At 34.0% G+C, this 27,548-nt stretch overlaps 3 protein-coding genes across 5 annotated transcripts in view; 1 reads left to right on the top strand and 2 right to left on the bottom strand.

Moving 5' to 3' along the window:
- LOC111466194 (callose synthase 9-like) overlaps positions 1-736 on the bottom strand; it is a 43,855-nt gene extending 43,119 nt beyond the window's left edge. Inside the window, 1 exon segment of the mRNA XM_023110779.1 lies at positions 488-736. The gene's annotated coding sequence lies outside the window, so the exon portion shown is untranslated.
- A 2,015-nt stretch (positions 737-2,751) lies between these two features.
- Positions 2,752-2,976, top strand: LOC111496906 (formate--tetrahydrofolate ligase-like). Its single transcript, XM_023147472.1, has one exon. It carries the CDS (start codon positions 2,752-2,754, stop codon positions 2,974-2,976), a length of 225 nt encoding a protein of 74 aa, XP_023003240.1.
- A 49-nt stretch (positions 2,977-3,025) lies between these two features.
- Positions 3,026-27,548, bottom strand: part of LOC111466202 (callose synthase 9-like) — a 33,195-nt gene continuing 8,672 nt past the window's right edge. Inside the window, exons 8-48 of one of the 3 annotated variants that reach the window (XM_023110792.1) lie at positions 25,673-25,749; positions 25,507-25,585; positions 22,218-22,334; positions 20,887-20,989; positions 20,632-20,755; positions 20,355-20,544; positions 20,172-20,224; positions 19,954-20,014; positions 19,799-19,880; positions 18,631-18,680; positions 18,298-18,384; positions 16,828-16,913; positions 16,707-16,731; positions 15,598-15,692; positions 15,378-15,459; positions 15,121-15,281; positions 14,647-14,767; positions 13,700-13,797; positions 13,538-13,628; positions 13,160-13,320; positions 12,936-13,045; positions 11,850-11,984; positions 10,630-10,698; positions 10,379-10,556; positions 10,108-10,222; positions 9,711-9,830; positions 8,998-9,113; positions 8,831-8,914; positions 8,619-8,731; positions 7,881-7,933; positions 7,623-7,799; positions 7,030-7,077; positions 6,292-6,450; positions 5,890-6,003; positions 5,721-5,809; positions 4,965-5,123; positions 4,718-4,820; positions 4,133-4,252; positions 3,894-3,944; positions 3,631-3,813; positions 3,026-3,453 (exon numbers count right to left, since the gene is read on the bottom strand). In XM_023110792.1, coding sequence (XP_022966560.1) covers positions 3,217-3,453; positions 3,631-3,813; positions 3,894-3,944; positions 4,133-4,252; positions 4,718-4,820; positions 4,965-5,123; positions 5,721-5,809; positions 5,890-6,003; positions 6,292-6,450; positions 7,030-7,077; positions 7,623-7,799; positions 7,881-7,933; positions 8,619-8,731; positions 8,831-8,914; positions 8,998-9,113; positions 9,711-9,830; positions 10,108-10,222; positions 10,379-10,556; positions 10,630-10,698; positions 11,850-11,984; positions 12,936-13,045; positions 13,160-13,320; positions 13,538-13,628; positions 13,700-13,797; positions 14,647-14,767; positions 15,121-15,281; positions 15,378-15,459; positions 15,598-15,692; positions 16,707-16,731; positions 16,828-16,913; positions 18,298-18,384; positions 18,631-18,680; positions 19,799-19,880; positions 19,954-20,014; positions 20,172-20,224; positions 20,355-20,544; positions 20,632-20,755; positions 20,887-20,989; positions 22,218-22,334; positions 25,507-25,585; positions 25,673-25,749 — 4,476 coding nt within the window. In that variant the 3' untranslated portion in view covers positions 3,026-3,216. The remainder of the gene's footprint in view (positions 3,454-3,630; positions 3,814-3,893; positions 3,945-4,132; positions 4,253-4,717; positions 4,821-4,964; positions 5,124-5,720; positions 5,810-5,889; positions 6,004-6,291; positions 6,451-7,029; positions 7,078-7,622; positions 7,800-7,880; positions 7,934-8,618; positions 8,732-8,830; positions 8,915-8,997; positions 9,114-9,710; positions 9,831-10,107; positions 10,223-10,378; positions 10,557-10,629; positions 10,699-11,849; positions 11,985-12,935; positions 13,046-13,159; positions 13,321-13,537; positions 13,629-13,699; positions 13,798-14,646; positions 14,768-15,120; positions 15,282-15,377; positions 15,460-15,597; positions 15,693-16,706; positions 16,732-16,827; positions 16,914-18,297; positions 18,385-18,630; positions 18,681-19,798; positions 19,881-19,953; positions 20,015-20,171; positions 20,225-20,354; positions 20,545-20,631; positions 20,756-20,886; positions 20,990-22,217; positions 22,335-25,506; positions 25,586-25,672; positions 25,750-27,548) is intronic. The other 2 variants (XM_023110799.1, XM_023110807.1) reach the window with 2 other exon arrangements.

Below are 27,548 nucleotides of genomic sequence, written 5' to 3'. Positions count from 1 at the left end.
GAAGGTTGGGAGTTTGAACAATTGACATCATAATCGTACATGCCAATTACCATTGAAATATGCTCACTTTGCTACCATCTCACTAAATAAGAGACACATACCTTCCACCGTACAGTTTTTAAGCACACAATAGCACAAATATTACTGCAATTCACACTTCTTCGACACAGTGTGGTGTCTCAAGCAACAAACAAAACGTCAGAAGATTACCACCAAAGTTCAAACCCAAACCCAAAATAAAAAAAAAAAAACAAAGCAAATTCCAGTTATTACAGAAGCATCCATCAATCCAAAAACTAACACCATGCTATACTGATGCCAACCAGCAAAAGGCCAACTCACCAGCACTTAAAACCCAGAAATAACAAAAACCTAATCTACATTTCCTCCATTTTTCAACCTCTACATAACATTCTCCGCAAACCATCCACGAACCAGCAAAAAAGAACGGAACATACACAAGAACGATGAAAGGGATTCAACGTACCTGATTAAATGGAGCAAAACGCTACAGATAGAGAGACCAGGAGGAGTAAAATTCCGGAAATGGAATTGAGCTTCGAAGGGTTGCTGAAGCTGTGTAGATTCAGAAATGGGAGCGGGAAAGACGGGAGAAAGGCAAAAGGAAAGAAGAAAGAATACAACGGAGTGCGGTGGGAACTGGGAAGTGGAAAAAATAAATCACCGGGTATGACCGGTGACGGGGTTTAGGTCTTTAATTGACGCGTACGCGGAGACGAAAAATCTTAGGACACCGTCACCGGAATTTGCAGGTCACTTTCCTCTCTCTCTCTCTCTCTTTTCCGCCTTGTTAAGCAACGCTGGGTCCACTTTTTCGGGCTGCATCTCAAATTTTCCTTTATAAATAAATATATTTTTGCATTTAAAATACTATACTTTATAAATAAATATATTTACATATAAAATACTATATTATAATGTTTATATTTAAATTTTTTAAAATTATGTAGCATAGTTTATATATTTTTGCTAATTGTTTAATTTGTCATAATAATTTATATTAATTATATTGAAAAATGAAGAGTGTTTATTGGAAAAAAAAATGTTTGAAATTAATTAATATCAATCCATCCAACTTTTATTCATTTACAAAGCGAGGAAAACTCGTAAATAAAGTATTCAAAACGTCCGTATTCTTTCATTCATTCAATGAATTGGCATAAGTAGTGTCTAGACACTTAGAATTTTCACAAATAACATTGTTTAAATCTAAAATTTGTCTTGCTCGGTACTTGAAACTCGAGACGTGCCTTCATCATTATTTATTTGAAGCGTCTTGATATCAATACTGCTACACACGCTACAAATTATTCTCTTATCCTAAGACAAACATTTGTTAAATTTCAGAACCGCTTTAGAGAGTTTTTTTTAGCTTTTTTTTTCTCGTCTACCTTTCAAAGCAATTTATTATATGTTAAAGGTTATCTATCTAGTCAAGATGAACGGCTACATTTTATGTTTCTTATTCAAATTCAATTGTAATTTTAGAGTCCTCGAGAGCCCTCGAACTCGTATGCAATTTCTTTTCAATGTCAGTACTATTTTATTCTCGTTCTTTATCTTATGAATATAGTAATAATTGAACTGACACCTTGGTTGATATTACAAGCATGATTTGTAACTATTGTGAACAAAGTAACAATAAAGTTGATTGATTATCGTGCTATTAATACTCCTTTTTTGCAATATATTTTACATGGTAGACTCTACAAAATATGTTAACCAAATTAAATAGGTTGTAGCTATCTCATTTAATTGATAATTATAGTCATTCATAATGTCAACGTATTAATTAATATGAAACATTATCATAATTAACCTAAGAGAATAAATAATTGTCAATAAAAATAAATATTTTAAATAACTGATTTATTTTATCGTATTATATTAAAAAATGATTGTATTAATTATAAATTTATTTTTGTTATGTATTACACATACTTTGAGGGATAATTCATAGATTACATGTTTTTAAATTAATCCATTTTTTTAATCCCTTTTTATCTACTATTAAAAAACATTATTAATTCCGGTGCTTAACAAAAATGACAAAAATGCATTTTACCATTAATAATTTCATTTATGGATTTATTGAACACGATCAAAAACTATATTTTTTTTTATGAGTTGAACCGTTTATCTAACTTTAAATATACTTTTGTGATCAACTAGGATTTATTTGCTAATCTCGTTTGGAAAAGTTTAAATTAGCACCAAAACGGAGTAATACAATTTGGTTAAGATTATTAACGAACTACTTCAACTATCGACTTTTACTTATGTTTTCTTGTATGAATCTCTTTGCCCACGAATCCCGCTAGTTCCTGAGGCCATCCAACCCCATCACAACCCTAATCAACAACCGGGTAGCTCAAGTGACGCTAGCATGTGAACGCTGGTTCGCATCACAAGAGGGTGGCTAAATTTTCTTTAAAAATCCTACTATTCCTCTTGGGCCAAACCACAAAAAGGATTGTACTTGGAAAGACTTTGATCCTAGTTGTGAGACTTGGATATGGTGGCATCATTACTAAAAACTTAAAAACAGAACATTAAATTAGTTAAAGCCCGGTCTCCTAGCATTTCCTAGCCGTTCCTACTGGGAGGTTCGTGATTTAGCAATCAATCTGATAGTTTTGTTTGTATACTTTTCCCAGTTCCGTTACTATCACGAACTTTACTAGAGTTTCTGTCTAAAAACACTGATAAGAAACTGAAAAACAGATTGATATGTCCAGTAGGCAAGGATTTTCAAATCTACCAATCTGCATGGCAAAAACACAATACTCCTCACACAACGCTGCAGAGAAGGTAGCGCCGAGCGGATTCAAGTTGCTGATAAGGGACGTGAGGGCTAGCATTGGTGCTGGCTTCATTTACCCTTTGGTGGGAACCATGAGTACAATGCCAGGACTCCCTACAAGACCTTATGCTTTATACACTATTTCTTTTTGAACCTGAATCAATTTTGTCTAATATAAACTATCATGCCCAACTCAAGACGAATTAAAATCAAAGTTACGTATGGATAGTAAAGTTCGGGAAAGTTACTTTTATGGTCAAGGTTCGATTTATCCCTGATGTTTGAAAACACACCTTTTTAGTCTATGACTTTTGAGAAATAAGTTTAAAAGGTCCTTGAAGTTTTGGAAACGTACAAACGTACGTTTGGGAAAGTCCATGAATCTGGTCTCATCATAGGGCAGTGTTGGGATGGTTTCCAGCAAGAATTAGTGAGACCTTGAGCCCTCGACTGAAAGCCTGGTTGAACATAAGACGAGTTTGGAATGTCGATACAAATGGAAACCACGAAAGAAATGCAATGGGGATAAAGACAAGCATCCCCATCCCGGCATCATACAGACGAGCAATTGAGCAGATGGATTTCCAGAATCCCAGTTTCTTTATCACAGGTTTCCAAGCTGCTGCAATCTGAAACACGAAATATTCTTATGCCAGGATGGAGTGCTAACTAAATCTTGATCATAATCTAAATACCCTAGATACTAGCTGGGTAACAGTAATCTAAATAAATCCCTAGATACTTGGTAACCAACCATATAAATTATACGCAGTAAAACAATAGGACAACTAGACTCGGGAACTCACAGAAAGAATGCCCCATCCTGTAGGTACAAATGCCAAGATGCAAGCGAGTATATCAGGCAGTGACAAGTCTGTAATAGCAACCGCAACGGCCAGGCCAGCCAGAGTCAAAAGGAAAGATAGACCTTGGATAAAACGCGACAAAAGCTGAAAATTGACGGTCATTGTCTGGCTCAAGGTAAAAACCTGCAGAAGAGAAGTAGATCTAATGACTATCATGCATATTGGAAAACACAAAGGATACCAGTCGAGTCGATTGCACACACCTTGAAAAGAACTATAAGCCCAGCTAACACAATCCAGGAGAACCCATATACCTAAAGAGTTGCACATTTTGGAGATTACAACAAGTTAATAACAAAGAAAAGATGGCCTTTAAACTACTTGATGACTACAAAATATAATAACATCAAACTGCTGCTCATAATTTTTTTAAACTTTGGCATCCAATATTGGTAAGAATAAATAAGAAAGTGGAAAAATGTATTTCATAGAGAGACCATACCGACAATGATGTGTTTGATCCTTGCACATTGAGCTTGTAAACAATGCCATATTGAAAAATAAAAAATCTTAGATTCAGAATAGTCTCCGCTATCCGCCCTTCAAGAGTTTTTATATGTGCCTGCAGATTATAAAAGCACTTTACATTTTGACCAGAAAAGAATGACCCAGTCCAGCATAGGTTACCAAAATGTAATTATCTGGTTCATTGAATAGCCTTTATACAGGAAACATTTAATGGTAACTAACAGAATAATCTATCAATACATAAGGTAACATAAATCCATATCGGTAATTCTGTTTTGCCCCTTTACAGTACAGTTGTGGTTTATATATAAAAGCAGATGGAAGCTTATTGGGTGATTTCAAAGTATATCCTTTGCTGTTGAGTGATGATCATGTGGAGATCATTTCAAACAAAATGATGCATTGACTTGTAACCATAACATTGTTGCATTGAGAGGGAACTGATATTATTATTAAGTACAGACCTAACGAGCATTGCATTAAGGTTCATATAAAAAAAAAAAAAAAAGAAAAAAAAAAAAAGAGAAATAATAAAGAAGTACATAGAAAATTGAATTACCAGTTCTGAGTCCCACCATGCTTCCCAGCTTTCTTCACCCTTAACACCAATTCCACCACGGGAAAAAAGCCAATTGGTCCATTCTCTGAAGTCCTCCACGGTCCTAAAAGGAAACATAGGCAATTAGATTAAGATTATTTTTATCTGGAAGATTCAGAAGCTGTCATCTCCTTTTCACGCTAATAAGAAAAGACCTTCAAGGTGCCAAAATAAGGAAGAAACCGACGGAATGGTGAATATGACTTACTTCTGCCATTCAAACCCCGATGGATTGAACAAATAGGGAGCAAAAAGCCACGATATTGCCATGAACCAATTGCTAAGAGTGACAACCATGTATGCTAACGAACCATCTGAACTATATCCGTAGGCCATGTATACAACCAACAGGAGCACAACTTCCAATCTGAAAATACAATAATGTAGATACATTAATTATTTGTAATTAAGTATAATAAAACAGTAAGACACCATAGAATTAAAAAGTTTCAATTTAGTACTAATAATTTTAAAAATGACAGTTGATTCAATTTGGTTGGGTTATGAAAGTTCAATGTAGTCTCTATAGTTTGATCAGATCACACTTCACTTTCTTTAACTATATGAATACGTGCCATATTTTGTATTTGTGTGAAACGAGCTGGTACTTTCTAATTTGCCTAACTATGTTCACAAATTATAGTCTAGTAGAATTCAAGACAGCTCCTATAGGATAATTGTCTCACGTTACAACCTTTGAAAACTAGAATAATACACAATCTCCTCAATAAACCATCATGATGTAGAACCCAGTATCTCAAACATATTTGGGTTTATAGCTGGTTGCATTGACAACTTAAATAAATTAAAATAAGTTTTTTTAGATTTTAATTTTGATCTTGTCAAGTAAAGGATGGTGCCAATAGCACTACCCATAAGCTTAAGACAGTAATTTACACAAACAGCAGAGTTCAAATAATACATTAGAAAATTTTCATGTGAGAAGAGAAAGAATGACACAAACCCTTTAACAAAATGGCTGCGAGAGTACAGTCTGTAATTTTCTGAGAATTTGATATGGCGAACCACAAAGCCCCTTCCAGTTGCATGATACTGTATAGAAGTAGAGTCTTGAGATACTATATGGCAATCTTCGAGATTGACAAAGGAGCAGCAAAAATAGCAGAACAAACCTTTGCACCACCATGAAGAATTGTTCGCCCAAAATAGTGAGTATTTGTGCCAAGAGAGAATGTGAAGTAGACAGAACAAAGCTGAAGCTGCATGGTTATAAAGCTGACAATAGCCTGCAACCGTAATTCAGAATAATATCTGAGAGAAAATAAAAAACTGCTAAGAAGAAGATAACTAATTAATGGTCTCGTTGACAAGAGGACCGCTTGCACTTGCTCTAGCATATTTCAAACAAGGGTGCTTCATTGAACCGAAAAGCACTTACTGTTATATTTGAAGCTAATCTTCAGATTAGAGAGAGAGAAATGACAATGATATCATCATGTTAATGTTCAGATTATACAAGAGCAGTCAATTCTTTTTTCCTTACAACAGTGTACATATTTCAGAATAGCATTTACCCTGAAGAAACCTTGCTCCAAAATAAATCCCAAGATCATCGGCATTGCAGTGAAGATGCCATTTTGGATAAGGAACTGTTTATTCAAAGTAGCTGACATTGCAGCAGTAGCTGTAATATGGGCTCTATCTTCCATGCCCTCGCTAACTCCAGACAGTGCCTGAAACACAGCCGCACATCTTTTCAGTATATTATTTTCTGAAAAAGAGGAAATATTCCATACAAACATGTAAACTAGTCGTAGTTATGGGTACAAGTTGAAACCCAAAAACCGAAAAGACCAAATCCAATTTTCAAAACAGTGGTTCCAGAATCAATTTTGACCAAAAGACAATCCAATCGGACCCAAGCCCCTAGTCAGAGTTAAGTCCAGCATCACAGTGGTAAACAAGCAATAGAAAAGAGTACATCAGCAGATCTAAAAACAAATGAAAACTAAGCAATTAAAGAAAATTAACCCGGTAAACATTGAAGCCTACTACTTGACCAACTCCACTGGAATTCACCTCAACTGTATCAATCGAGTGTTTTAGTGCCTCTGGGATTTATCAAGAAAACTTAAAACTTTCGATTCTAGGGGCATAGAACTACTTCCAAACAACCCTCGTGAAGCTTATGACCGCATTATCAAGAAAGTTTTAAATTTACATCCCACTACAAAGCAGAGAACTTCTAAAGAAGAGAACATCTTCTATACCTCATATGTAGAAATATAGTAATTGCATACAATAAAACTTACCAAATATGCTTTTCCATAGAGAAAAATGTACACAGTCAACACCGTTAACTGCAAAAGATCATAAAGAAATAAAACGGATCAGATTTCTTATAAATTATGATGACAGAATTCTGAGGCTTAACTTATATTACTCATTAACATACAATCTTTTCAATAAATAGTAAGAGGTCTTGCAACATATTTCACTTCGATGCAAATGTTTCTAATTTACAAGAGAGGAGCATCAATACTTTTCCTAAGATGAGTAAACATATATCACAGGGACTGCCTCGAAACTAATATGGATTAGAAGCGGCTGGTATCCAAACTTAAAAGTAGGCATAATTGAGATATTTTGTACATTATGCATGTCATTGTGTGAAGGTACTCGAGTTTAAAAATAAAAACAAAAAAAGAAAAAAGACAAGATTAAAACACGTAATAAAGCATTAGCTTTTCAGAAAAGGCACGCAGTAAAACTATGTAGCAAAGATTAGGGCCTCTTTTTTTTTTCTTTTTTTTTTCACATAAACAAACCATAAAAATCCCTACTAATTGTGCGATGAATTCAAACAACTTCTCAATATAGGAATCTACATGTTGTATTGGCATACCATAGTACAAAAGTAGTAGCCAACGGTCGTAAAATAGAATGACATCATCCGGAAAAAATCAAACAGTTGGCCAAGTCTGTATACATCACGGCTAAGAACTTGTTCTCCATTACCACCAGCAACCTTCCCTTCGAAAAGAGCAATCTGATTAAGACCAACATCTCGTCCTTTACCGACCTGAAACAACTCAAACAGTTTCAATAACTTCACCACTTCAAATGATGCCAGATTAGAAAATTAAACGATGACAAATCTCACCTGAATATACTCATGATGAGTAACGTTTCCTTGTCGCAAAGTTGTATTAAATCCTTCGATACAGAAAGGTATACAGGTAATGAAATCGTATGTCTCATAAAGGGCATTAAGAAATGTACACCAGTAGTCATCAACTAAATAAAATATGCACACAATACTATAACTAATAGTATTTATTTTTTCTTTTTCATTAACAAGTTGAATACAACAGGAACGCAGAAGTCAAGGAGTAAAAGAAATGATAACATATGGTAAAACTTAATGCAGAAATTCCATTAATAAAAAACAGTTCAATTTTTTTATAATTATAAAACTGAACCTTACATAAAAAATGAAAACATAACATTAGAGTTCCATTAACAGTATATAAGCCGTTGGTGCTTGTGGAAATATTTTCTCCAGCTGCGTTTCCTTTAACCAGATAACTTAATTGAAGTAATTTTTTGCATTCTTTTTCAAAAAAAAAAAAAAAAAAAAGAAAACTAATGGAAGCAAACTGTTTCAGAAAATTTCAATTATCAGATATAATTTCTTGCTTAGTTACTTTACCAGGGAAACAAAATCACTTTGCAAATGAACAAAATATATCAATCACATCACAAGGGAACCAACTATTCAGTAGCTGTGGATTCTATACATGGTATAACAAAAACAAGCCATTAGAGTGCATATGAGTAAAGATGTAATTTAAATGAACTAAATCCACACCAATACATTCTAGCAAGTAAAAGAGGATACCTGCATAGATATCTTCACTAATGTTGATAGCACGGGAGGCCTTGCTGAAGCCACCTCGTGTTAGATGGAAAACCCTATCAAAAACATCGGGATGGCCATAATGCATACGAACTCTGACCAATTTGTAAAAGAGTTACTCCAAAGTGCAAGCTTGAAAGAAAATTCAGAAAATAGTAACATAAAATATTGATTGGATTGTGGCGAGTACATACTTCAAGGGATTTGCCAGAACACGCTGGCCAAGAGTCACAAAAATAGCTTCTTGATTTGACATGAATGAAGCCAGAGATGAAACACTACACAGATGAAGTGATTATTACTTAACATGAAAAAAATAGTTAAGAAAAAGGATGGGAATTATTGAATGCGTGGAAAGTACCTGCCCGTAAATATATGTTCCCTGACACCCAGTATGGTAGGAGGACGAATACCATGATCTTTACTAAATTCCTCAAGAAGATTTCTCATTTTCAATGCTTCTTCAAAGTAATTGTCCTAGATTTCCAGAATCGCACATGTTACAACCAATCAAGATTTTTTTTTGACACAACGCTACTATGTTTCATGAGCCACAAACCGTGTTCATAATATATGGGAGAGTGTGGAGCATAGACATCTACACTTACATATGTCCTAATGTTGGCTTCATTAAAAATTATTGTAAGAAACTACGTCGAGAAACTTACACTACACACAAGTGTTTTTTTCTTTCAATAAATTGTTTAGATGAACAATTTTCTACCATATTTGTGTCTGCATACAAATCATTTTTACAAGGCATATCTTTTCTTGTCTATCCTTCTTAGATTATAACAAGATACCTTATCTTTAAAGAAATTATAAACCGAGAATTCCTTATCCTTATTTTTATCCCTGTTTCTTTCATAATCTTGTTTCATGTCAAACAAGCATAGACACCACTCACATAAATAAAGGAACTTAAGACAACTGGTAAACTTGAAATCTAATACTACCAACTGAGAAATCAAAAATATAAATAAGCTTTCTGCCTACATAAACTAACGGATTTGAGTTGAATTCTTTAACTCAAGAAAAAATAAAAGGAACAATAAAATAAAAAATAATAGTCACCTGATTCATGTCAATTGTCTGAACAGCATTTCCACGAGTAAAAATAACAGCATGATTTTGATTCTCAGGCTTTCCTTCACCCAACTTTGGATCTCCAGGCAATTTGATGGAATATATCTCCTACACAATGGGGAAAATGGCAAAGATAAATCAATCAAGAGGTGTAAGGTAGAAGAAATAAAAACATTTCAGACATGTTAGAACTTAACCGGCTACTGTAAGAAAAACCAAGATCAATTAGGGAAAAAACCACAGATCCTAAATTTACAAATTGTTTCTTGTAAAGAGTGCGCATAACTAGATATAAGAAGTTGATAAATAAAAAACATCAGAAGAGATGAAAGCTCGAAAAGAAAAAATATTATGAATATTGAAAGGGAAAAGAAAGAAATAAAACCTTATCGTTTCCATTGATATCAGCCTTCACCAGCTTTGAGTAAAATTCTTTGTGCACCTTACCATCCTTTTGGGTTTCGATATCTTCAATGTAGGCAACACGAAGAGCTTCATTTCTAATAAAAAGTATTTCAAAGGATAAGAAAATTTAAAACATAAAATAGGATTTCAAGCTAAAAAATTTACTACTTCCCAATAAGGTTTTCCCCAGTAAGAGTTAAATAGCAATACTCCTTTTGTGGAAGATTCAGTACGGGAAAAAAAATACCAACCTTTGCATAAGCAATGCAATATCAGAAGCCTCAGGTTTTTGTTGTTCTCTTTGTCTTCCATATATCTGACAGGTCACGACATATGTAAATTTAAGATCTGCCTGTGCACGTGCTTCAGGAGATAAATCGAAACCCCGAGTATCAGTAGCATCAGTACAAGGAATGGCATCTTCCAAATTTGAAATTCGTCAGACGGTTAGATGATAGAATTTCAGGAGGATGAACTAGAAAGGTAAGGTGATTGTTCTAACCTCCGTAAGTTCCTCTTTCTAAATAAGTCTGCAGCATAAGAGCTTTCCTATAGTACATCATTCCACGAACTGCAAAAAATCTCCCGCAGCTTAATCTATATATGTATATCTACAACTACATAAAATATAAGAATGGACAATGGAGAAAATATCTTTGACAACAATGCCCTCATGTTCCTAGCGATTTTCTAGATTGCTATTAATACTTGAATTCAAAGTATTAAATATTATTGTAATAAATAAATACTGATGTAATATTGGAATAAATATACTATATTTTAATTTGATGAAATAGGCATATCAACCACCCATAAAACAAGAACTTACTCACTGCATAAAACTTAACATGTTATAACTCGACTGAAAATTGTAGTTGATATAGAAAAATTTCCATTAAAATTTTAGCATACTAACAATGACAACCTTATAAAAACAACTGATTTCATATTATCCTTCTTTTAACATCTAATGATGCTAAAGATGTAATTGGAAAAAAAACTCAATACATAGAGGATTACCAAATTTTAAATTAGGGACCGAGTAACATATTTGCTTTAAGCATTGACAATCTTGAAAATATTTATTATACCTACAAATAATAATTTATAATTCTCAATATAATTTTAATAATTTAAGGTTACTGCTAACAAAGAGAAAAAAAGATCGATATGGTTCTTCAAGAACAAAATTTTATATAGTCAGTATTCAATCAATAATGTTCGGAATCAATGTGAATAAAGACACATGCTTTTAAGTATAATTTGTATTTATCAAAGATATATTTCATTCCATGAGTTCATTTGAAAATAATATTTTTAAGGGCAAATGGAAGAATGCATACAGGACAAAGAAAAATAGTCCCCTAAAAATCTAATAAAAAAATTCCAAAAAGGACCCAAATGAATGAGGACAAGAGTCACTAATTTGACGCTTGACTTTATTTAATAGTACCTAAAAATTATTTATTGTTTTCTGAATAGAAGTCTTCTTGTAAATTGTCATAGCACTTGGACAAATTCAACTATTTAAAAAGAAAATAAATTTTATTGGTATAATTAAATACAATCAAAAGATGATGTGCAACCCACGTGTAAACACTTGTGATCGTTGAAACATAATATCTCTATTCGATCCTTAGCTACGTAATCCTCAAAATTATAGGCATGTCAACAAACAATTTGATGGACAAGAATTAACCTCAAGACAGCTTAAGAATTTACCAGTTCTTGCTAATGTCTGTCCTCGATAAGAGGCCCAAAATCGTAGTGCAAGGATGTCATTAGGATTATCAAACGATTCTGGGTCAACTTCATTCTCATCTCGGCCAATTCGAGCAAGAAAGTTCTTCCATTCATCTATATTGATTTTTGTAGTTAGCATGGAATGCAAGATAAAAAAAATAGAAACGAGGGCAAAAGAAAAAAGGGACAGCAAGAACACATAAACCTAAAAAGAAATCACTGATGGAAGTGCATGAATGTCCAGATCTCATGAAAATGAGTTGTGTTGAGAATCCACTAAAAAGATATAAATTAAATAACAAATTTCATTCGTATCTAACAATTTCCAATTACATCTATGAGCCAAATGAGTACGATCAAGTTTCTGACTTTCGAAGTTTTCATTGAGCAAAGACGGATGATTTGGTATGATGAGACCACAAATAGCACCTATCTAAGGAGTTTGCTTGTAACTCTTTTCTCCATATTTAAGCAATTTTTCTTTCTTGGTTGCCCCTCCTTATCCTCGAAAAGATAAAATTCCAAAGAAGGTGAAATTAGATAGTTGGTAGGTCTAGCTTGGCATAGTGAACATTATGGATCAATTTTGAGTCATTCTTCCTGCATGGTGGGCCCTCAACGATGCATTTTCTGTAAGGGTGCACTCTGCAAGAGTATGTTCAGAGATTTGGATGTAGTGTCCTTTGGAAGTATCACTTTGCTTGTTCTTGTGAGGAGAGGGAGCGCAAATCTAGGATGAAGGAGATTTTTTGATACCCTTTAGGGTCTTTGGCTTGAAATGAATGATAGGGTGGCTAGGAATATAGAGAGCTCATGTGAAAAGGTTTGGTTGCTTGGGGGGTTTAATGTCACTGTTTGGACATCGGTTACCAAAGATTTTTGTAATTACCGATCAGGTTTTATTTCTAGGGATTGGAGCGCTTTTAGTTAGGGGCTTGGCTCCTTTAGTATGGACTGTTTCTTTGTATGCCCATGGTCCTTTTATTTTGTATTCTTTCATTTCTACAGAATGTAAGCTTGATTTCTCATTAGAAAAAATATCAATGAAAAATTCATATGAAATACCTGGATAAATGTTTTGCAAGTAAAACAAAGTTGTTATGCCATCCTCATTTTTCTTCAGGAGTTCCTCCATACTATAGAGCACCGTCTCAGAATAATATGGAGTAAATACACTGCATTAAAAGATAGGATTAAGATGGAAGGAAAGACAAAAGATTAAACTTCAAAAAAGGGAAAAGAAATTAATAAAATATATGAACAAAAGATGCTATAGAAAGAAGCAACACCTGAAAGGAAGCATCTGACGAACAGGTTTTGGATTTGGCATAACCATGAAAAGTGAATTTGTAAAGAATTGCAGTCTACGTCTGGCCTCAAGATTAACTGGAATATTTGAAGCTGAATCTTTTATGGTTAACAGGGAATGTAATCTTTTCACTTGAGACTTCTGCCGAATGATAGCAACAATTCAATATATGTATATATATAGTAAATATAAGAAACAGAGATGTATTAAACACAAAAGAGGGCCCAGCCTAAGGGCAGAAGATTGATGAGGCCCTCCCCACCAAACAACTATACAAGCATAGCACAATTCAATCTCATAAAATAATAAAAGCAACATGAATAAAAATGAAGCACGATGAATTAAAAAAAGTAAATACCAATTCTGGATCTTTGGGCCAATTTAACCTTGTAAACAGGCGACCTCCATTTCTAGCTTTTACCAATATGTTCCATGTTTCATAATGCCCCCTAAAAAAATGGAACGTTACATGTCAAAGGATAATTCAAGATATAAGAACCATAAATAAATAGCTTCAGACCTCTTGTCGCCAAAAAGGATATCATGGAGCACAACATCATACAAATCTTGAAATGCCTTAACAGCACCTATTTCGAGCTCCGGAGTTTCTGGCTCTTTCTGTACAATGTCATAATCAAAGTGAAATACAGAAAATATATAAGTATAACATGCAATGAGTTTGACCAATTATCAACGTCCATTTTTCATACCCAAGGAATTTATTCAGAAAACTAATCAACGACTTTTACTTGGATGTAAAAAACAATAATGATTCAATAATTGCTTGATGCTATCCTCTTCAAAAATACTACAGATGTATCCTTCAAATCAGTATTCATTGAGATAAAAATTTCTAACATGTAATCTATTCTAGTCATTGTTCATTCCCTTATAACTGAACTGACAAATCTCTGATATTATTAGAAACAACATAGCATCAGCTCACAAAATAAGATATAGGAATCATTGAAAATCAAACGCTTCAATTAAATAATTTTAATTTTACAGTTATTTTATTTAAATGGATTAGCACATGCAACTTATTCTACACGCGCCACTTATAATAATTCTGTCAAAATTAAATAGCTACGTTAAAGAGGGGTAGGCAATTTTACTAACAAAGAAACAAATTGCATGTGAGGCGCTAAAATGTAAACTTTTGGCAATTTTCTTCCATAAAGATCAATACAACTATTCAGGGGCTACACGTCACAATTAGACAATATAGTCTTAGGTACAATTCAATTATCAATTTCATGATATACTATTAGTACATAATGTAAGTGAACAAGCTCCTTTTAAAGGAAGTTGACCATAAAAATCATATCTAATGTTTCTCAACAAGGTAAAACCACTTTTTCTCTCTCTTGCTTTTCATTTTTATTCTCTTCTTTTTAATATGAAAAAGCCACAATGAAAATATAGATAGAATTACATGATCCAGTTTAAAAGTTTGTAAATACGAACCAGAATACCCGTCAGAGCAGTTACTCTTGTAATCACAAGTGGTAGCTTATTTAGCTGGAAGTCATTTTGAATGGAATTGTTTGCTATACTAGCTTGAATGTCTTCAAATACCCTTTCAACCCTGAAAAAGTGCAAACAATTTAAAATGGCTTTTTGCAAAAATTTAACTTTTATGCATCATAACGTTTTTTAATAGAATTGTATATGGAAGGGAAAGGTATAGAGTAGAGAGGTGGAGGATAGAACACGTTTGTTCTTCGCATGTCAGCAATACACATTTTTCCTATACTAATCAATTGCAGAGTCTATCCTTTCTTTTTCTTTTAAACTTTAATGCTCGCCTCAACTCCTGCTCTAGGCAGATATAAGTCTTCCTCACATAACTCTTTTTGGAAAGAATAGTCGAGGTTTGCATATATCTCATTACTGAGCTTATTACAAAGAAAAACAATATGGAGACAACAAGGTAAATACCACATCCTTCCTTCCCCAACCAGTAATTCTGTTAAGATAAGCTTAATTGCGTGGTAACATTCCTGTACTGCATATTTCATATAGTCATCTCTTGAAATACGCTCCCACAACTCATCTTGGGAATCCCGTCTCTCAACAGCAATATCCTTTGCTAGAAATATCTACAGTTTCATAACCACAATGAAAATGTTGTACATAGTTGGAACTCAATTAAAAAGCATAATTATTCCAGTCCCATTTTATGACTGCAAGCTGACCTTGCTAGCAAGAAGAAAAAGGGGCCACTGAACCAGGGGAAGATTACCCTTGTTTTTAGGCATTTGAAGCAACTCCGATTCCCTACAAAACCCGAAAAAATTCAAATTAAAGAAAAGAAAAACGAAAGAGGCAATAGAAACAATCTAAAAAATCAACAGCACCAGATAAGAGAAACGTGAAAGTCAAATAACAGAAAGAATCTCTAGAAAATATACTCACAAGTTTGTAATATAATCTTCTTCCCTTAAACTTGCTATGATTTCATTCCAGAAGGGAGAAAATCGGGCAGCATCAAACTTATCTTTTTCAACAACCTTGATATAAACAGCAGAACATGTTTGCACTAAAATTTTCAAAAAAATCACAAGCAAAAATAGTTCTTGTAGGCACTCGAGTTAAGATGATGACAAGCAAAAATATTGCATAAATAGAGGCATTTAAGGAAGCAAAGTAATATGATCATCAAAATCTATCATCTAAGAAGCATGGACACTTAGGTTTGGCTAGTATGGTTAAACATGAATGCTACAACACTCGTTGGACACAAATCAGACAGTTGTTAGCACAGCAGATGTGATAGCCAGCATTGTACAAAGTCAATATACGTCCAATGTTTGTTAAACAAGTATGGAACACTTATTAAGCAAACTAAATAGACGAAGTAATAAATTTTGAGAGTAAAATACATTAAACTCTTTTTAAGCATTTAATGCATGAACTTTTGGACATTGAATTTCCTTCATTATAAAAACAATATATATTTTAATAGACATATCTCATCGTGCCAATTTCTTAGAATTTTGAAAAATGACGTGTGTAGTGTCTATGTGGTGCTGTATCTATATCCGTGATTCTTAACTTATCATCTATCCAACCCAGTTTCATATGCTTAACAACCTTCTTTTACTGTTTCTGAGACTCAACTCCTAATCTCCAAATGCAGCACTTCAGCCATCCTCCCTAAACCTATCAGCAACTATACTTTTAAGTTACAATAGCATTTTAAAATCTACAACCATTCATACAATAATTTTCTGGTAGCATGTCCTTGGCTGACACAAGGAAAATATGGCAGTCCAGACACTAGTCGAACTATGTAATTGAAGTGTCAGATCTTAGAAATTTATGTTTTCCCATTGTTGGCACTTTAGGCAGGATTGAGAAAATTTATTCAGGGGTGATGATTAATAATAACATTCATATACTTCAAAATATTTAATCACTCTACAGAGCTTGAACAGGTCAGAATATTTCTAATTTGGGGGGGGGGGGTCAAACCAGAGTAAATCAAGCATATTTCTGAAGCAAGGAGGCAATAGGGAACTCACCGGAGTTGAAGACTGATTTGAAATCCTGCAAAAGATACGTTTAGAGACCGGATTAACGGAGAAACTTTTGTTTAAAGAAAAAATGTAGTTTAGATTGGCATCCTATGAGAAATATTCAAACCTGTCCCGGGGAGTAGCATGTAAAGTGTTCATAAAGGCTCCGGGAAACTGCTCAAACAGCTTACGAAGCGATTCCAATGATCTAATCTGAAGGTAATAAAATAAAAAGGAAAAAAAAGAACCAGAAAACAAATTTTAAAAGTTCAAAAAATGAGAAGGGGAAAATTTGACTTCAACTACTGTACTAAAACCAAGGCTTTCATGCATTCAAGCATGTGCAGTCGTTGACTTGTTAGATTTAAAACCAAACCTCTACATAACTTCATCACATTAACAAAATTAATTTATAAGAAAAAGTTCGATTTACAACCTTTGTACTTGGCTGAGTGAGCTAATTTTAAAATTAGCCTATTCATGTCGTTTACAAGGAATGACCCGTTATACTTACTAGAGCACCTTCCATAATCTTATTGATGATGCATATTAATTAATGTACCTTACCAGTAATAAACGTTGTCTTAATAACAATTATTAATAAAGAATATTACTCAGTGATATTGTTATACTATTTAATGATAATGAATTTTTTTTTAAAAAAAAAAAGTCTCTGCACGGCCAAAGGCCTAAAATTAGATCTCAAAGATTTTTCTTATCAAATTCAACTGTAGATTCAAACATGTGACCTCCTGGTAGACATTGCTTAGAGACCATAGGCCTTATGCAACGAGGTCACCTTGTGGGGGCTAACTACAATGAATTTTACCTTTACTGTTTATTTAATAATAACAATAATAATTAATAGTTCCTTTAGTGACGTCCGATAAAATTGGAACAATATAAATAAGATAAAAATAGTTATTATTTAGAACTAACTAATTGAAAAAACAAAACATAAACTTTTAATATTTCATAATAGAATAAAATGAAATAATTTTTCCCATTAGTGTAGAAGTTTTAAAATAATTTTTTTTATCTTTCTCATCCCTTCATTCCCATTCTACCTATAAGAAACATGACCTTAAATTTTAATTTTATCCAATTGAATCTTAATCTTAGTTTTGAATACAGGGTGAAATTAATAGCTGCAGGTAGCTAAATCAATGTAGTTTTTGAATTTAACTACATGTGTGCACTCTTGTGATTGATTTAGACTAATTTTGTAGATTTGTTTTTTAGGATTGCACATTTTTGTACCAAGTTTGAGCATTTTTATCAACCATGGTTCAATCATTTGTGATTATGATTGGGATTGGCTTTCTCTTATGGCTAAGCGTGGCATTTTTCTAGCTGAATTTTAGATGTTTTATCTGTAAGTATTTAGGTGATTTATTGGTTGTCTTTGTTTATATTATCTAATTTGTTTAGAAGAAGAGTATTCATTTAACAGCTTATTCAAATTTCAGGTTCAATTTTACGAAATAAAAACTTAGTGGTTAAAATTAAAATACAAGGTAAAAAATAAATATTTTTCCTAATTTATTTCATATCAAGAATGGGGAAATGCATAAGCTCAATAAGAATCGACTAGTACCTCTCCAAGACGATCTCTTGCACCAATTAATAAACTCCAAATAGCAGATACAACGGTATAGAACACATGAAGGTCCAAGATGTAAATCTACAACCATAAATTAAATAGAGAAAAGTAAACGGTACGCCCATTAAAGACAAGAAATAAAAATAAATTTGAATCCTCCTAATCCAACGATAACTATATATAGCTATTAGTTTTCATGACATTCAGGAAAAATATCACAACAAAGTGAATTGTATCTGTTTATCATAATTGATTTATATCAGCTCATTGACAACAAACTAACAAAGTGACTTGTATCACCTCGTTGATTACAAAATTTAAACTTACAGCAAACACTGGAGCCCATAAGCTAAGAACCGTCAAAGCATTATGATTATCTGCAAATATGACACAGGATTTCAGAAGTCAGACAGCCTAAAAGCTAATTGTCATAAATAATATTTTTTCTCATTTCTGAAAGGTTTCTCTTCATCAAAAGGCTAAAAAGACAAAATAAGGAGATAAACTATAGCAAGGTTGAAGACGTAAATCATATATCAAGTAACTTTTCTTTCTGTTTAGGACATCTCTCCATAAATACAAATGGCAGAGGATGAAAATATTTTGGTTCTAGTTGATATTTTATGGATGAGATAACTTTAACCTGCAAATGATCTTGCTTCTTAAACAATATACCTTTTGCAGTGGTACCTTTTAAGTATCTTAAAATCCTATAGACGACTTTAAAGTGAGTCAGTTTTGGGGTATGCATAAACTGACTTACCACATTAACTGCAAAAGCAATGTTAGAATGTGTGTGAGACACGTAAATGAATCTTCCAACAAGTCTCTGGTTTTTTTGTTTTTTTATTTTTTTCCTCTCTTTTTGTGTTATAGTTTGCAGTTTTAAATTGGGCTCAATGGGATGTCTACTGTTCATCAACCAATTAATATTATCACTTCAAGAAATCAATAGTATACTTCCTTTGATGGACAAGGATACCATTTTTCAACCCTAGCAAAGTACATTCCAAGAAAATACTTCAAGACTCCCAGGTCTTTGATTTGAAATTCATTAGCTAGTTTTTTTTTCAAGGTACCCAGTCCTACCTCATCATTCCTTGTAAGAATAATGCCACAACATACAATATTAAAACGAAAATTTTGTTCTTTCCCATATGTTATAGAAAATAGTATGATTAGTTAGACTTTGAAGAAATCCGTAGCTCATGATTGCTTTTACAATATGTTCAACCACACTATAAGTGGAGTCGGAAGGTATATCCGACTACATGACACGTGTACAAACTATGGTGAATCCACTCAGGAGTGAGGATGAAACCCTCAAGGAGCCACGGGTTGTGCATGGCTAAATGATACTTAAGATCAAAAGGCAGATAATACAAACAAGAGTAGAAATGATACTTCCACAAAATAAAGAAAGAAAAAGGAATTTAATAGAAAATCAACAGACATGGTCTACAAAACAAAATGAAATGAAAATATTCTTACTTACTCTTAGACACAAAGTCATGCCACGAAAATTTTAGATCTCTCATGTTCACAATAAGCTTGGTAGGTTTAACAAGAGGCTTGATCTGCAAGAGACGAGTTAAGTCTTCAGTTTCCATGCCTAGAGATAGATATCATTGCATAAACACCATAATTAACCTGAAGAAAATAGGCAAATGAGAATTTTCCACCCAGAATTATTACCCACAAGAGCATGTACCTGCAAAATGAGATTGAGAATTTCTACATGTACATAAACAAAATTTAGTTACTCCATACTATAGAGCACTTAAGGAGGCAACAACCAGTGGATCAGATACATGGAAAATTTTAAAAGGAACACCAGTGGATCAGATCAAAGAACTTCAGAAACTTACTTGATAAAATCAGTAGTCCTCTCATACATCCCGTGTCCAACATAGTACCGTTCCTAATAAATCAAATTTCAGAAGCAAAAGAAAGTATAGATTCAACAAAATAAAGTGCATCAACTGAAATTGAGGAGGCCACATTGCCCAAGCAGGAAAGAACAAAATAATGCAAGCATTAGAAGGTGAAACCTGTCGCATCCACTTGATAAAGCGAACAAGAGGCCACCGATCACATTGATTTGTAAGAAGATGGAAAGCAGGTATATACATCAGAATACTGAGGCAAAGCTGTACACCACCATATATTCCAATCACGATTACATATAGACTAAACATCACCCTTTCTGCATTTGGGTTACTACCCTCCTGAAGAGCTTTCCTGTAAGAGAGTAGATAAAAATAATACTAAACATCTTGTGGAGAAAAAAAACATGATAACAGGGACAAAAAAGCCTGAAATACATACACATAAAGAAACGTTATCGAAGCAGAAGCAATACTGAACCAAAGGAAACGAAGAAAAATTCGAGAAATAGCAAGGCGCCTTGAGGTAGAGTATGCACCATACATCATTAGGATGTCTAGAACACCTTGATAGAAGTCCATGCAGAGCAATAGAAATTTTTAGAACAAAGATAATTCTTTCATGCTACTGCACACAAGATAATAAAACAAATCAGCATCTAATACTTTCAGTAGAAATGACTAGAATAGCACATACTCTCAATAAACTTCATAACAACAAACGTTGGACCAAGACTCAGAACTTCCAGCAGGGTCTTCATATTAAAGTTTCCATTGTTAAATGCAACTATGGTCAGAGCCTGTAAGCATAATAATGTGATAAAGATAATTAAATAAATGAAAATGCAGAAATTCTAATCCAACTCAGTAACTCCTCATGGTCTCAACAACTAGCATACACAACAGGAAACAGCATTAAGCAAAATATATGTGTTGAGGGTACCATCCAACGAGGTATCTGGTTGCTCTTCCTTTTTTTCTTCGAAACTTTTTCTTAACGCTAACAATTGGCTTGTTTAAAGCAGGAGCTCTAAACTAGCAGTTTGGTGTATTTCTTCATTTTGGCTCTTTTAAGACCCCTCGCTTGTACTTCATTTTTCCCTTTAACAAAAGAATCCCAAAGAAAGCTACCATCCATAAGAGCCTCCCTTTAACACAAAAAAAGGGGAAATAAAGAGAGACCTCTTTTTCATCATGGCCTTTACAGTCCCTCTGAAGAATCCAAGACAACCCAAAAGAAAGGTCCAAATTCAGACTTTTAGTCATTTAGATGACCTTCCACTATCCATCTTCTTCGTTACTCTTTGGATTCAAAAAGGAGACAACTATAATATATAGTGGCAAGCATCGGACATCTCCTCTTTCATTTCTTTATAACTGGAAATTCACTTTCGACCAGGCTTTAGGGAAGTCTGACTGAGCACAAACCCTTCAGATGGATTTTCTTTTGGTTTGTTTCTCTGGAAACTATTTTCAAAACACTCGTTGTCCTTTTTAACTGTGGAGCAAAAAACAATATGGAGTTTTTCTCTTAAACTACTGTTCTATTTTTTTTCTTTCTGTTTTTGGCATTTGAAACAATCCTTCATTTTTTTTAATGTGCAAAATATCGCCTATAAAATGTAACTCCCGACCCCTTAAATGGTGGAGTTATTTTCGTCTATTTTTACTCTGGATTGGCCAAACTTCTTTAATTGAGGACATTCGTCTTCTTTCTAAATTAATAGTTATTTTACTATCAGAAAAAATTTCAAAATTGGACTAAGCATGGAACGATAATTAAACAAACTCAAACATAAATCATGATTTCTTCACTTGTGTAAAAGGGGAAAATTTCTCATTCCAAGTTCTCTTGTGGTTGGATTCCTCGGAGATACAATAATTCTTAGTTAGAGTGGAAGTTATATATTAGGGATCATCAGAATATATCATCAAAATAGAAATCATCATGCTCAAGGGTATGCCATATATCAAATTTAGTTTACAGGACTAAGGATAAAAAAGAGAGCATTTCAAAACGCCATATACCTGGAACATCATAACCAAAAATATCCATAAACGATGGAAACTATGATAAAGATGAAGAAAAGTCCGGTGCTCAACAAATGAAGTTTTCCCTTGATGACGACTTCTACCAAGCATATTCTGAAGAAAAAAAAAATAGGAAAAGGAAAATTTATCATGAGCACATAACAACAAAAAAATTCAAGTACTTGATATTTCAATATTAATGTGCCATACTGAAGCCATAATACCCAGTACCATCAGGTTTTCCCCAATATATAATTTCATCAGGAAACCAAACATTCATTATAGACAAAATAAATTATCCATGTAAATGATAAATATCCACACAGAACAAAAAATTAAGAAATTAATTGTCAGTTATGGAAGAATAAAAGTGAAAGCATGAACGGGAAAATATTATTTTCCTAACAAGTACCATTTGTTAATCAGAATCACGATAGTATTATTAATAAAGAATAAGCTATACGTATAATTTGGCTAATAGACAATGCCACCGCTCACTGGCTCAAGCAAAAATTGCGTCCAACCAGATGCAGAATTGTGTTCTTTTTTTTAATTTAATAAGAAACACCCGACTTAATTGATGTGATGAAATAATAAAAAAGGGCCAACCCCAAGCTAAAGAAAGTTTTAAAAAACAGAAAACAAAGGTTTTCCAATTGAAAATAAGGCTGTAGTCATGAAAGGGAGGAAATAATTCACACCAGCGTTCTTTATCAAGGTTTTCCAATTGAAAATAAGATTGTTGTCATGATGGTTCCTCTAAAGCCATAACGACCAGTAGAAAGCTCTTGAGAAATTAAGTCATAGAGCTTTATTTTCCCCTATGAAAGGATGACAGAAAATGAGCAAGGCTGGAGTGAGTGTCCATTGGCATCACAAGAGCCAACCAAAGGAATTGGAGACGACTTCCAGTAGGTCGTGGCAAAAGGTGGATGTTTGTTTCTGCATCGCTTTACAAGGGGGGAGCAGCTGGGAGACTGGCATAAACATGTGACCTCATTTTGCAACTTGCCTCGAGTGCTTAAGCATGAGTGGTTAAGTTCCCTAAGAAAAATTTTGACCTTCATTGGATAATTGCATTTCCAAAATGTGCAATAGAGCAGTTATTTCCTTTTAACACCAATTGGTATGAAATCTCTTATTAGGGACTTAGTGGAGAAAGATCTAGTCTTGTTCAATCCCCAAACCCAAGAGTCGTTTATGCCATAATCCCATAACCGGAACTTATAAATAAAGGCTAAGGTTTTCCCTTTTGTACAGCTTTTTTTGAAGATTAATAAACTATCGCCTAAAGGTTATCAGCTCCACCAACATACTAGTCAATGAGGGTGTTGCCAAAATTGTGATAAAAAAGTAGCCCCAGTAGGACAATGAACCCCTTTACTCTGGAACTTGAAACCATCAGCCATAGATATATGTAGGGAGAGCGTCCACACCTTCCATAACCTCTAGAATTTAAAAGGGCATATCATTCCAAAGGATCAAAGTTCCTCCGAAATGCCAATGGTATCAAGAGAAAACTGTCCAAGATTAATGGAGCTCCAAACAGATTTGATAAAACACCCATCAATGAAGGAGATGCGTTCTCTTAAAGGATAACAATGGAAGGATTAAGCCTTTGGATGAGGCCCTTCATGAGGGATTTTTTTCTAAGACTCCAAACTTCTAACATTCCAACCTAGGATAATCATTTTGGGGCTATCAACCCATCTATAACAACGGAGGTGTTAGATTGGTAGTGATAGATGAAGGATTGGAAATCTTGTAATTGTCTAAGCACCTTTTGCTGCTGCTTTGTGACTGGAATCTTTGTTTTGCTCAGTTGGAATGGAGCGAGGGAGAAATCATGTATAGTTAAGGGTGAGATCAATGACGTGCACAAGGAAAATCTATTCTTAGCATCATGAAGGGTTGGTGAGAATAAGCATAATGGAGAAAAATAAAGGTTGCCCCAAGTGTGGGTGAAGGTAGGGAAGAAGAGGCGGTGCACATGCGTAGGGGAGGAAGTTCAAAGTGTAGGGCCAAAACTGAATGGGGGAACAACCAAAAAGGTCTGTGACATAAAAAGACAGGTAGAGGTATCAATTGAGAGGAAGCAAGGTCTAGAGAAGAAATCTTCATAGTCGCATAAAACAGGATTATGAGAAGTGGAGTGCTTTATCTGTGTAATCAAAAGGGTTTTATTATAATTGATGATAATTGTCTTTTCGGTGGGGGAGGGGTTAGTCCAAATCAGTAAACGATGGGGAAGAGAGGATTTGGCTGGGATAGAAGGCTAACACAAAAGGGGTAGGACTGGATTAGAACGATTATTAAAAAACAAGGCAGGTTCAGGCACAATGTTGGGAGGTGCATGCAAAAGCTGCATAAAGGTTGGCGTCAAGAGGAAGGGGGTTGCATGTTTAGATGGGGAATGGAAAGGTAAAGGTGAAACATGCTTTGGGAAGTAAGACTTCTGATGGGTCGATGCTTGAGCAGCTTGATGGTACAACTACTGCTTTCCGTAAGCGCGTGGGTCAACACTCAGAAAGAAGGCAGACATGCCTGTGCACTCTGCATTTTTTCCACTCACCATTGTCATCTGGGGCTTACAGGAATGCATTCTGGTCAAATAACCAATGAAATATTCTTCCACAGAGAAAGGAATATCTCCCTATGAAATAGTTTATACTAAAATTTCCCTCATGAAAATTGACTGGACTAAACTCCAAAATTTAGCTAAATTTGGAAATGTAAATTTTTATTACTGCACATAGGAGGTGAATTTAGTTTAATTTAACTAACTGTTCGGTACTTTCAAACAATACCAATAATCATAATCTTCTACAGTTTCATCTCTAAAGACCAGGCCTAAAAGCCACAAAAAATCCAAATTATGGCAAAGGGCGAGGGTAAGCAAGCCCAAAGTAGCCCACTCGAACGAGCCACCAATGTATTGATGTTTTTCTAAGGTTGTTATAGTACTAAACTGTACATGCCCACAGAAACCACCGGAAAAATTGCACATTGCAATCCACGGATTCTTCATGTTCAAGCATGTAACAGATTCAAAACCCGGAAAGCCACCTGCTAAAGCAGACTTCTCACTACCAAATGTTCAAGAGGGCAATAATTTCATGTATGGAAGATTACAGAACAGAAAATATTGTCTTCACTCAAACCAGTCAGTACAATAAATAGTATATAAATAACTCAGTAGAAATGAGTTTTTTTAAAAAAAGAAAAAGAAAAGAAAAAGAAAAAGAAAGATAATCTTTTGACAAAATTAAACAAAGCATAAATAAACCTTTGACTTTGGTGTTGGCTTTTGGAAAAAAGATTTGCCTTTATGCCATGGCCAACTGAGTTCAAAGCATCGAAGCGACCTGATAAAAAAAAAATGAGCAGCATTCCAAAATTTCATCAGTATGAATTGTTCATGACAAACAAACATACAAAATTTTGCAACTAACCAGAAATACTCGTTAAAATCATCATAGTTTCTCCATGAAGAATGTGGTGCGCGCCCATTGTTATTGTTTTCAGCTTCCTGAGTTATTTTTTTTATTTTTTATTTTTTAACAAGAAACAGTGTTTCATTTACATGTGAGAAGGAAGGAAAAACTTTAAGGATATAAGTTCCCAACGGGAATGAAAGAAGACAAGACAAGAAGAAATAAAACTACAAGAGGATAAAACAAGGAAAAACAACTAGCACAGCAAAACAAATCTGCAATAGAGAGCCCCTACTCCGGCTAAAAATGCAGAAACTTCTTCGGGAGGAAAGTACAACAAAGACGCAACAAAATCTGAGAAAGCAGATTCAAAAAATGAAGCCAAGGAAAGATATTTCGTAAGGAACACCTCTTGCATTGAAAGAATTATTAGAATAATGCAAGCCCTTAGAAACTTTCGAAACCCTCTAAAAATGCCAAAGAAGAATCCTCTATGAGAATCTCTTAAGAAACCATCAAAAAGAAAATAAAATCTCCAGCAATACTCTCCGGTACACCCTGAATCATTTTTAAAAAGAAAACCAAGGACACAATTCAATTTCAACCATAATCAATTGTTAGTCAAACAAAGTTGCTTATTCTGAAAAGAAAATTGGACCAAAATAACTTAAAAGCCGAATGCTTTGAAGCTTCCCATAACCTCTAAAAAGTCATAAAAGAATCTTCACTGAGGATTAAACAGAAAGAACAACTGAACTTTTATATGAGCTGAATGACATGAAATTTCACACATCTGAAGACTGCAAATCTTTGTAAGAGATGAAACTTTTTTAGGATTCAAGAGGATGTACTCTATTGGAAAATCTTTGCCGACCTGGTCATCCATAAACTTTGAAGAAGGTACATCTTTTCCGAAACAACTAGAGCCAACAATTGTGTAAGAACATCATTTTCACAATGGATTTCGTGATTCATTTTTAATTCCTCACTACACACATTGATGATTCAGCATCAGATTCAGATTCAATAAATGGTGAAGAAGATGATGGAACATCTGAGAACCTGGAGGAAAGCTGCATATCTTTTTCCATAATTAAGTTCGAATCTAGAATGGAGAATGACGAATGAACAAAATTATGAGAGGGCTGACTGGATCAGAGAAACCAAAAGGTGTAGGCAAGCATCTCCCATAAAATCTGGATTAGCCTCTATAATTTCTAAACTTGTTTTTTCAAGACCAATCTTATCCGATCCTAAAAAACATATTTAGTTACCAAAGAGAATGAGTTGTTACATTTAATGAGACAATAGAATTTGATGAATTTGGAAATGGCCAGACTAGTTTTTTCTTGTGTACAATTTTGAATATGTGACTAGTTTGGTCTTTTAATAACCTGGAGCGTTGGGTGTTCACATCAATTATTTAAATCCAAATAACTTCCATAAAAAATTTGGTCCAATAAAACACGAAGAAATAACACCTTTTGAAAATGGCAGTTAGTAATGCTTTGTGTTGGGATGGCCTAATGCAACATTATCACCAAATCAGAGATCAAATTTTCAAGTAAGCCTTCCTAGAATTCAATTTTTGTTGGGATGGATTCACAAGTATTTTTCTCTCTGTTTAAACAACGGCTGAAAAATCAAGGAGATTAATCATTTGAAAGGAAATGCTTACCAGACGACCCCCCTATTACTTCAAAGAAAGACCATTCCCAATATGGCAAAGGTAAATTCATTAAAGAGATTCATTCTCTTTAGCTTCTTAAATACTCAAAGTGGGAGGAAGAACATCATTTTGGACAGATCCATGGATTGAAAACACCACGCTAGCTCTGCGATATCCACTTTTGTACAGGCTCTCTCATAACCAAAAAAAAAAAAAAAAAAAAAA

The sequence above is a fragment of the Cucurbita maxima genome, unplaced genomic scaffold, assembly GCF_002738345.1.
Source record: "Cucurbita maxima cultivar Rimu unplaced genomic scaffold, Cmax_1.0 Cma_Scf00002, whole genome shotgun sequence".
Taxonomy (NCBI): domain Eukaryota; kingdom Viridiplantae; phylum Streptophyta; class Magnoliopsida; order Cucurbitales; family Cucurbitaceae; genus Cucurbita; species Cucurbita maxima.
This window is presented reverse-complemented; position numbering and strand designations above follow the sequence as displayed.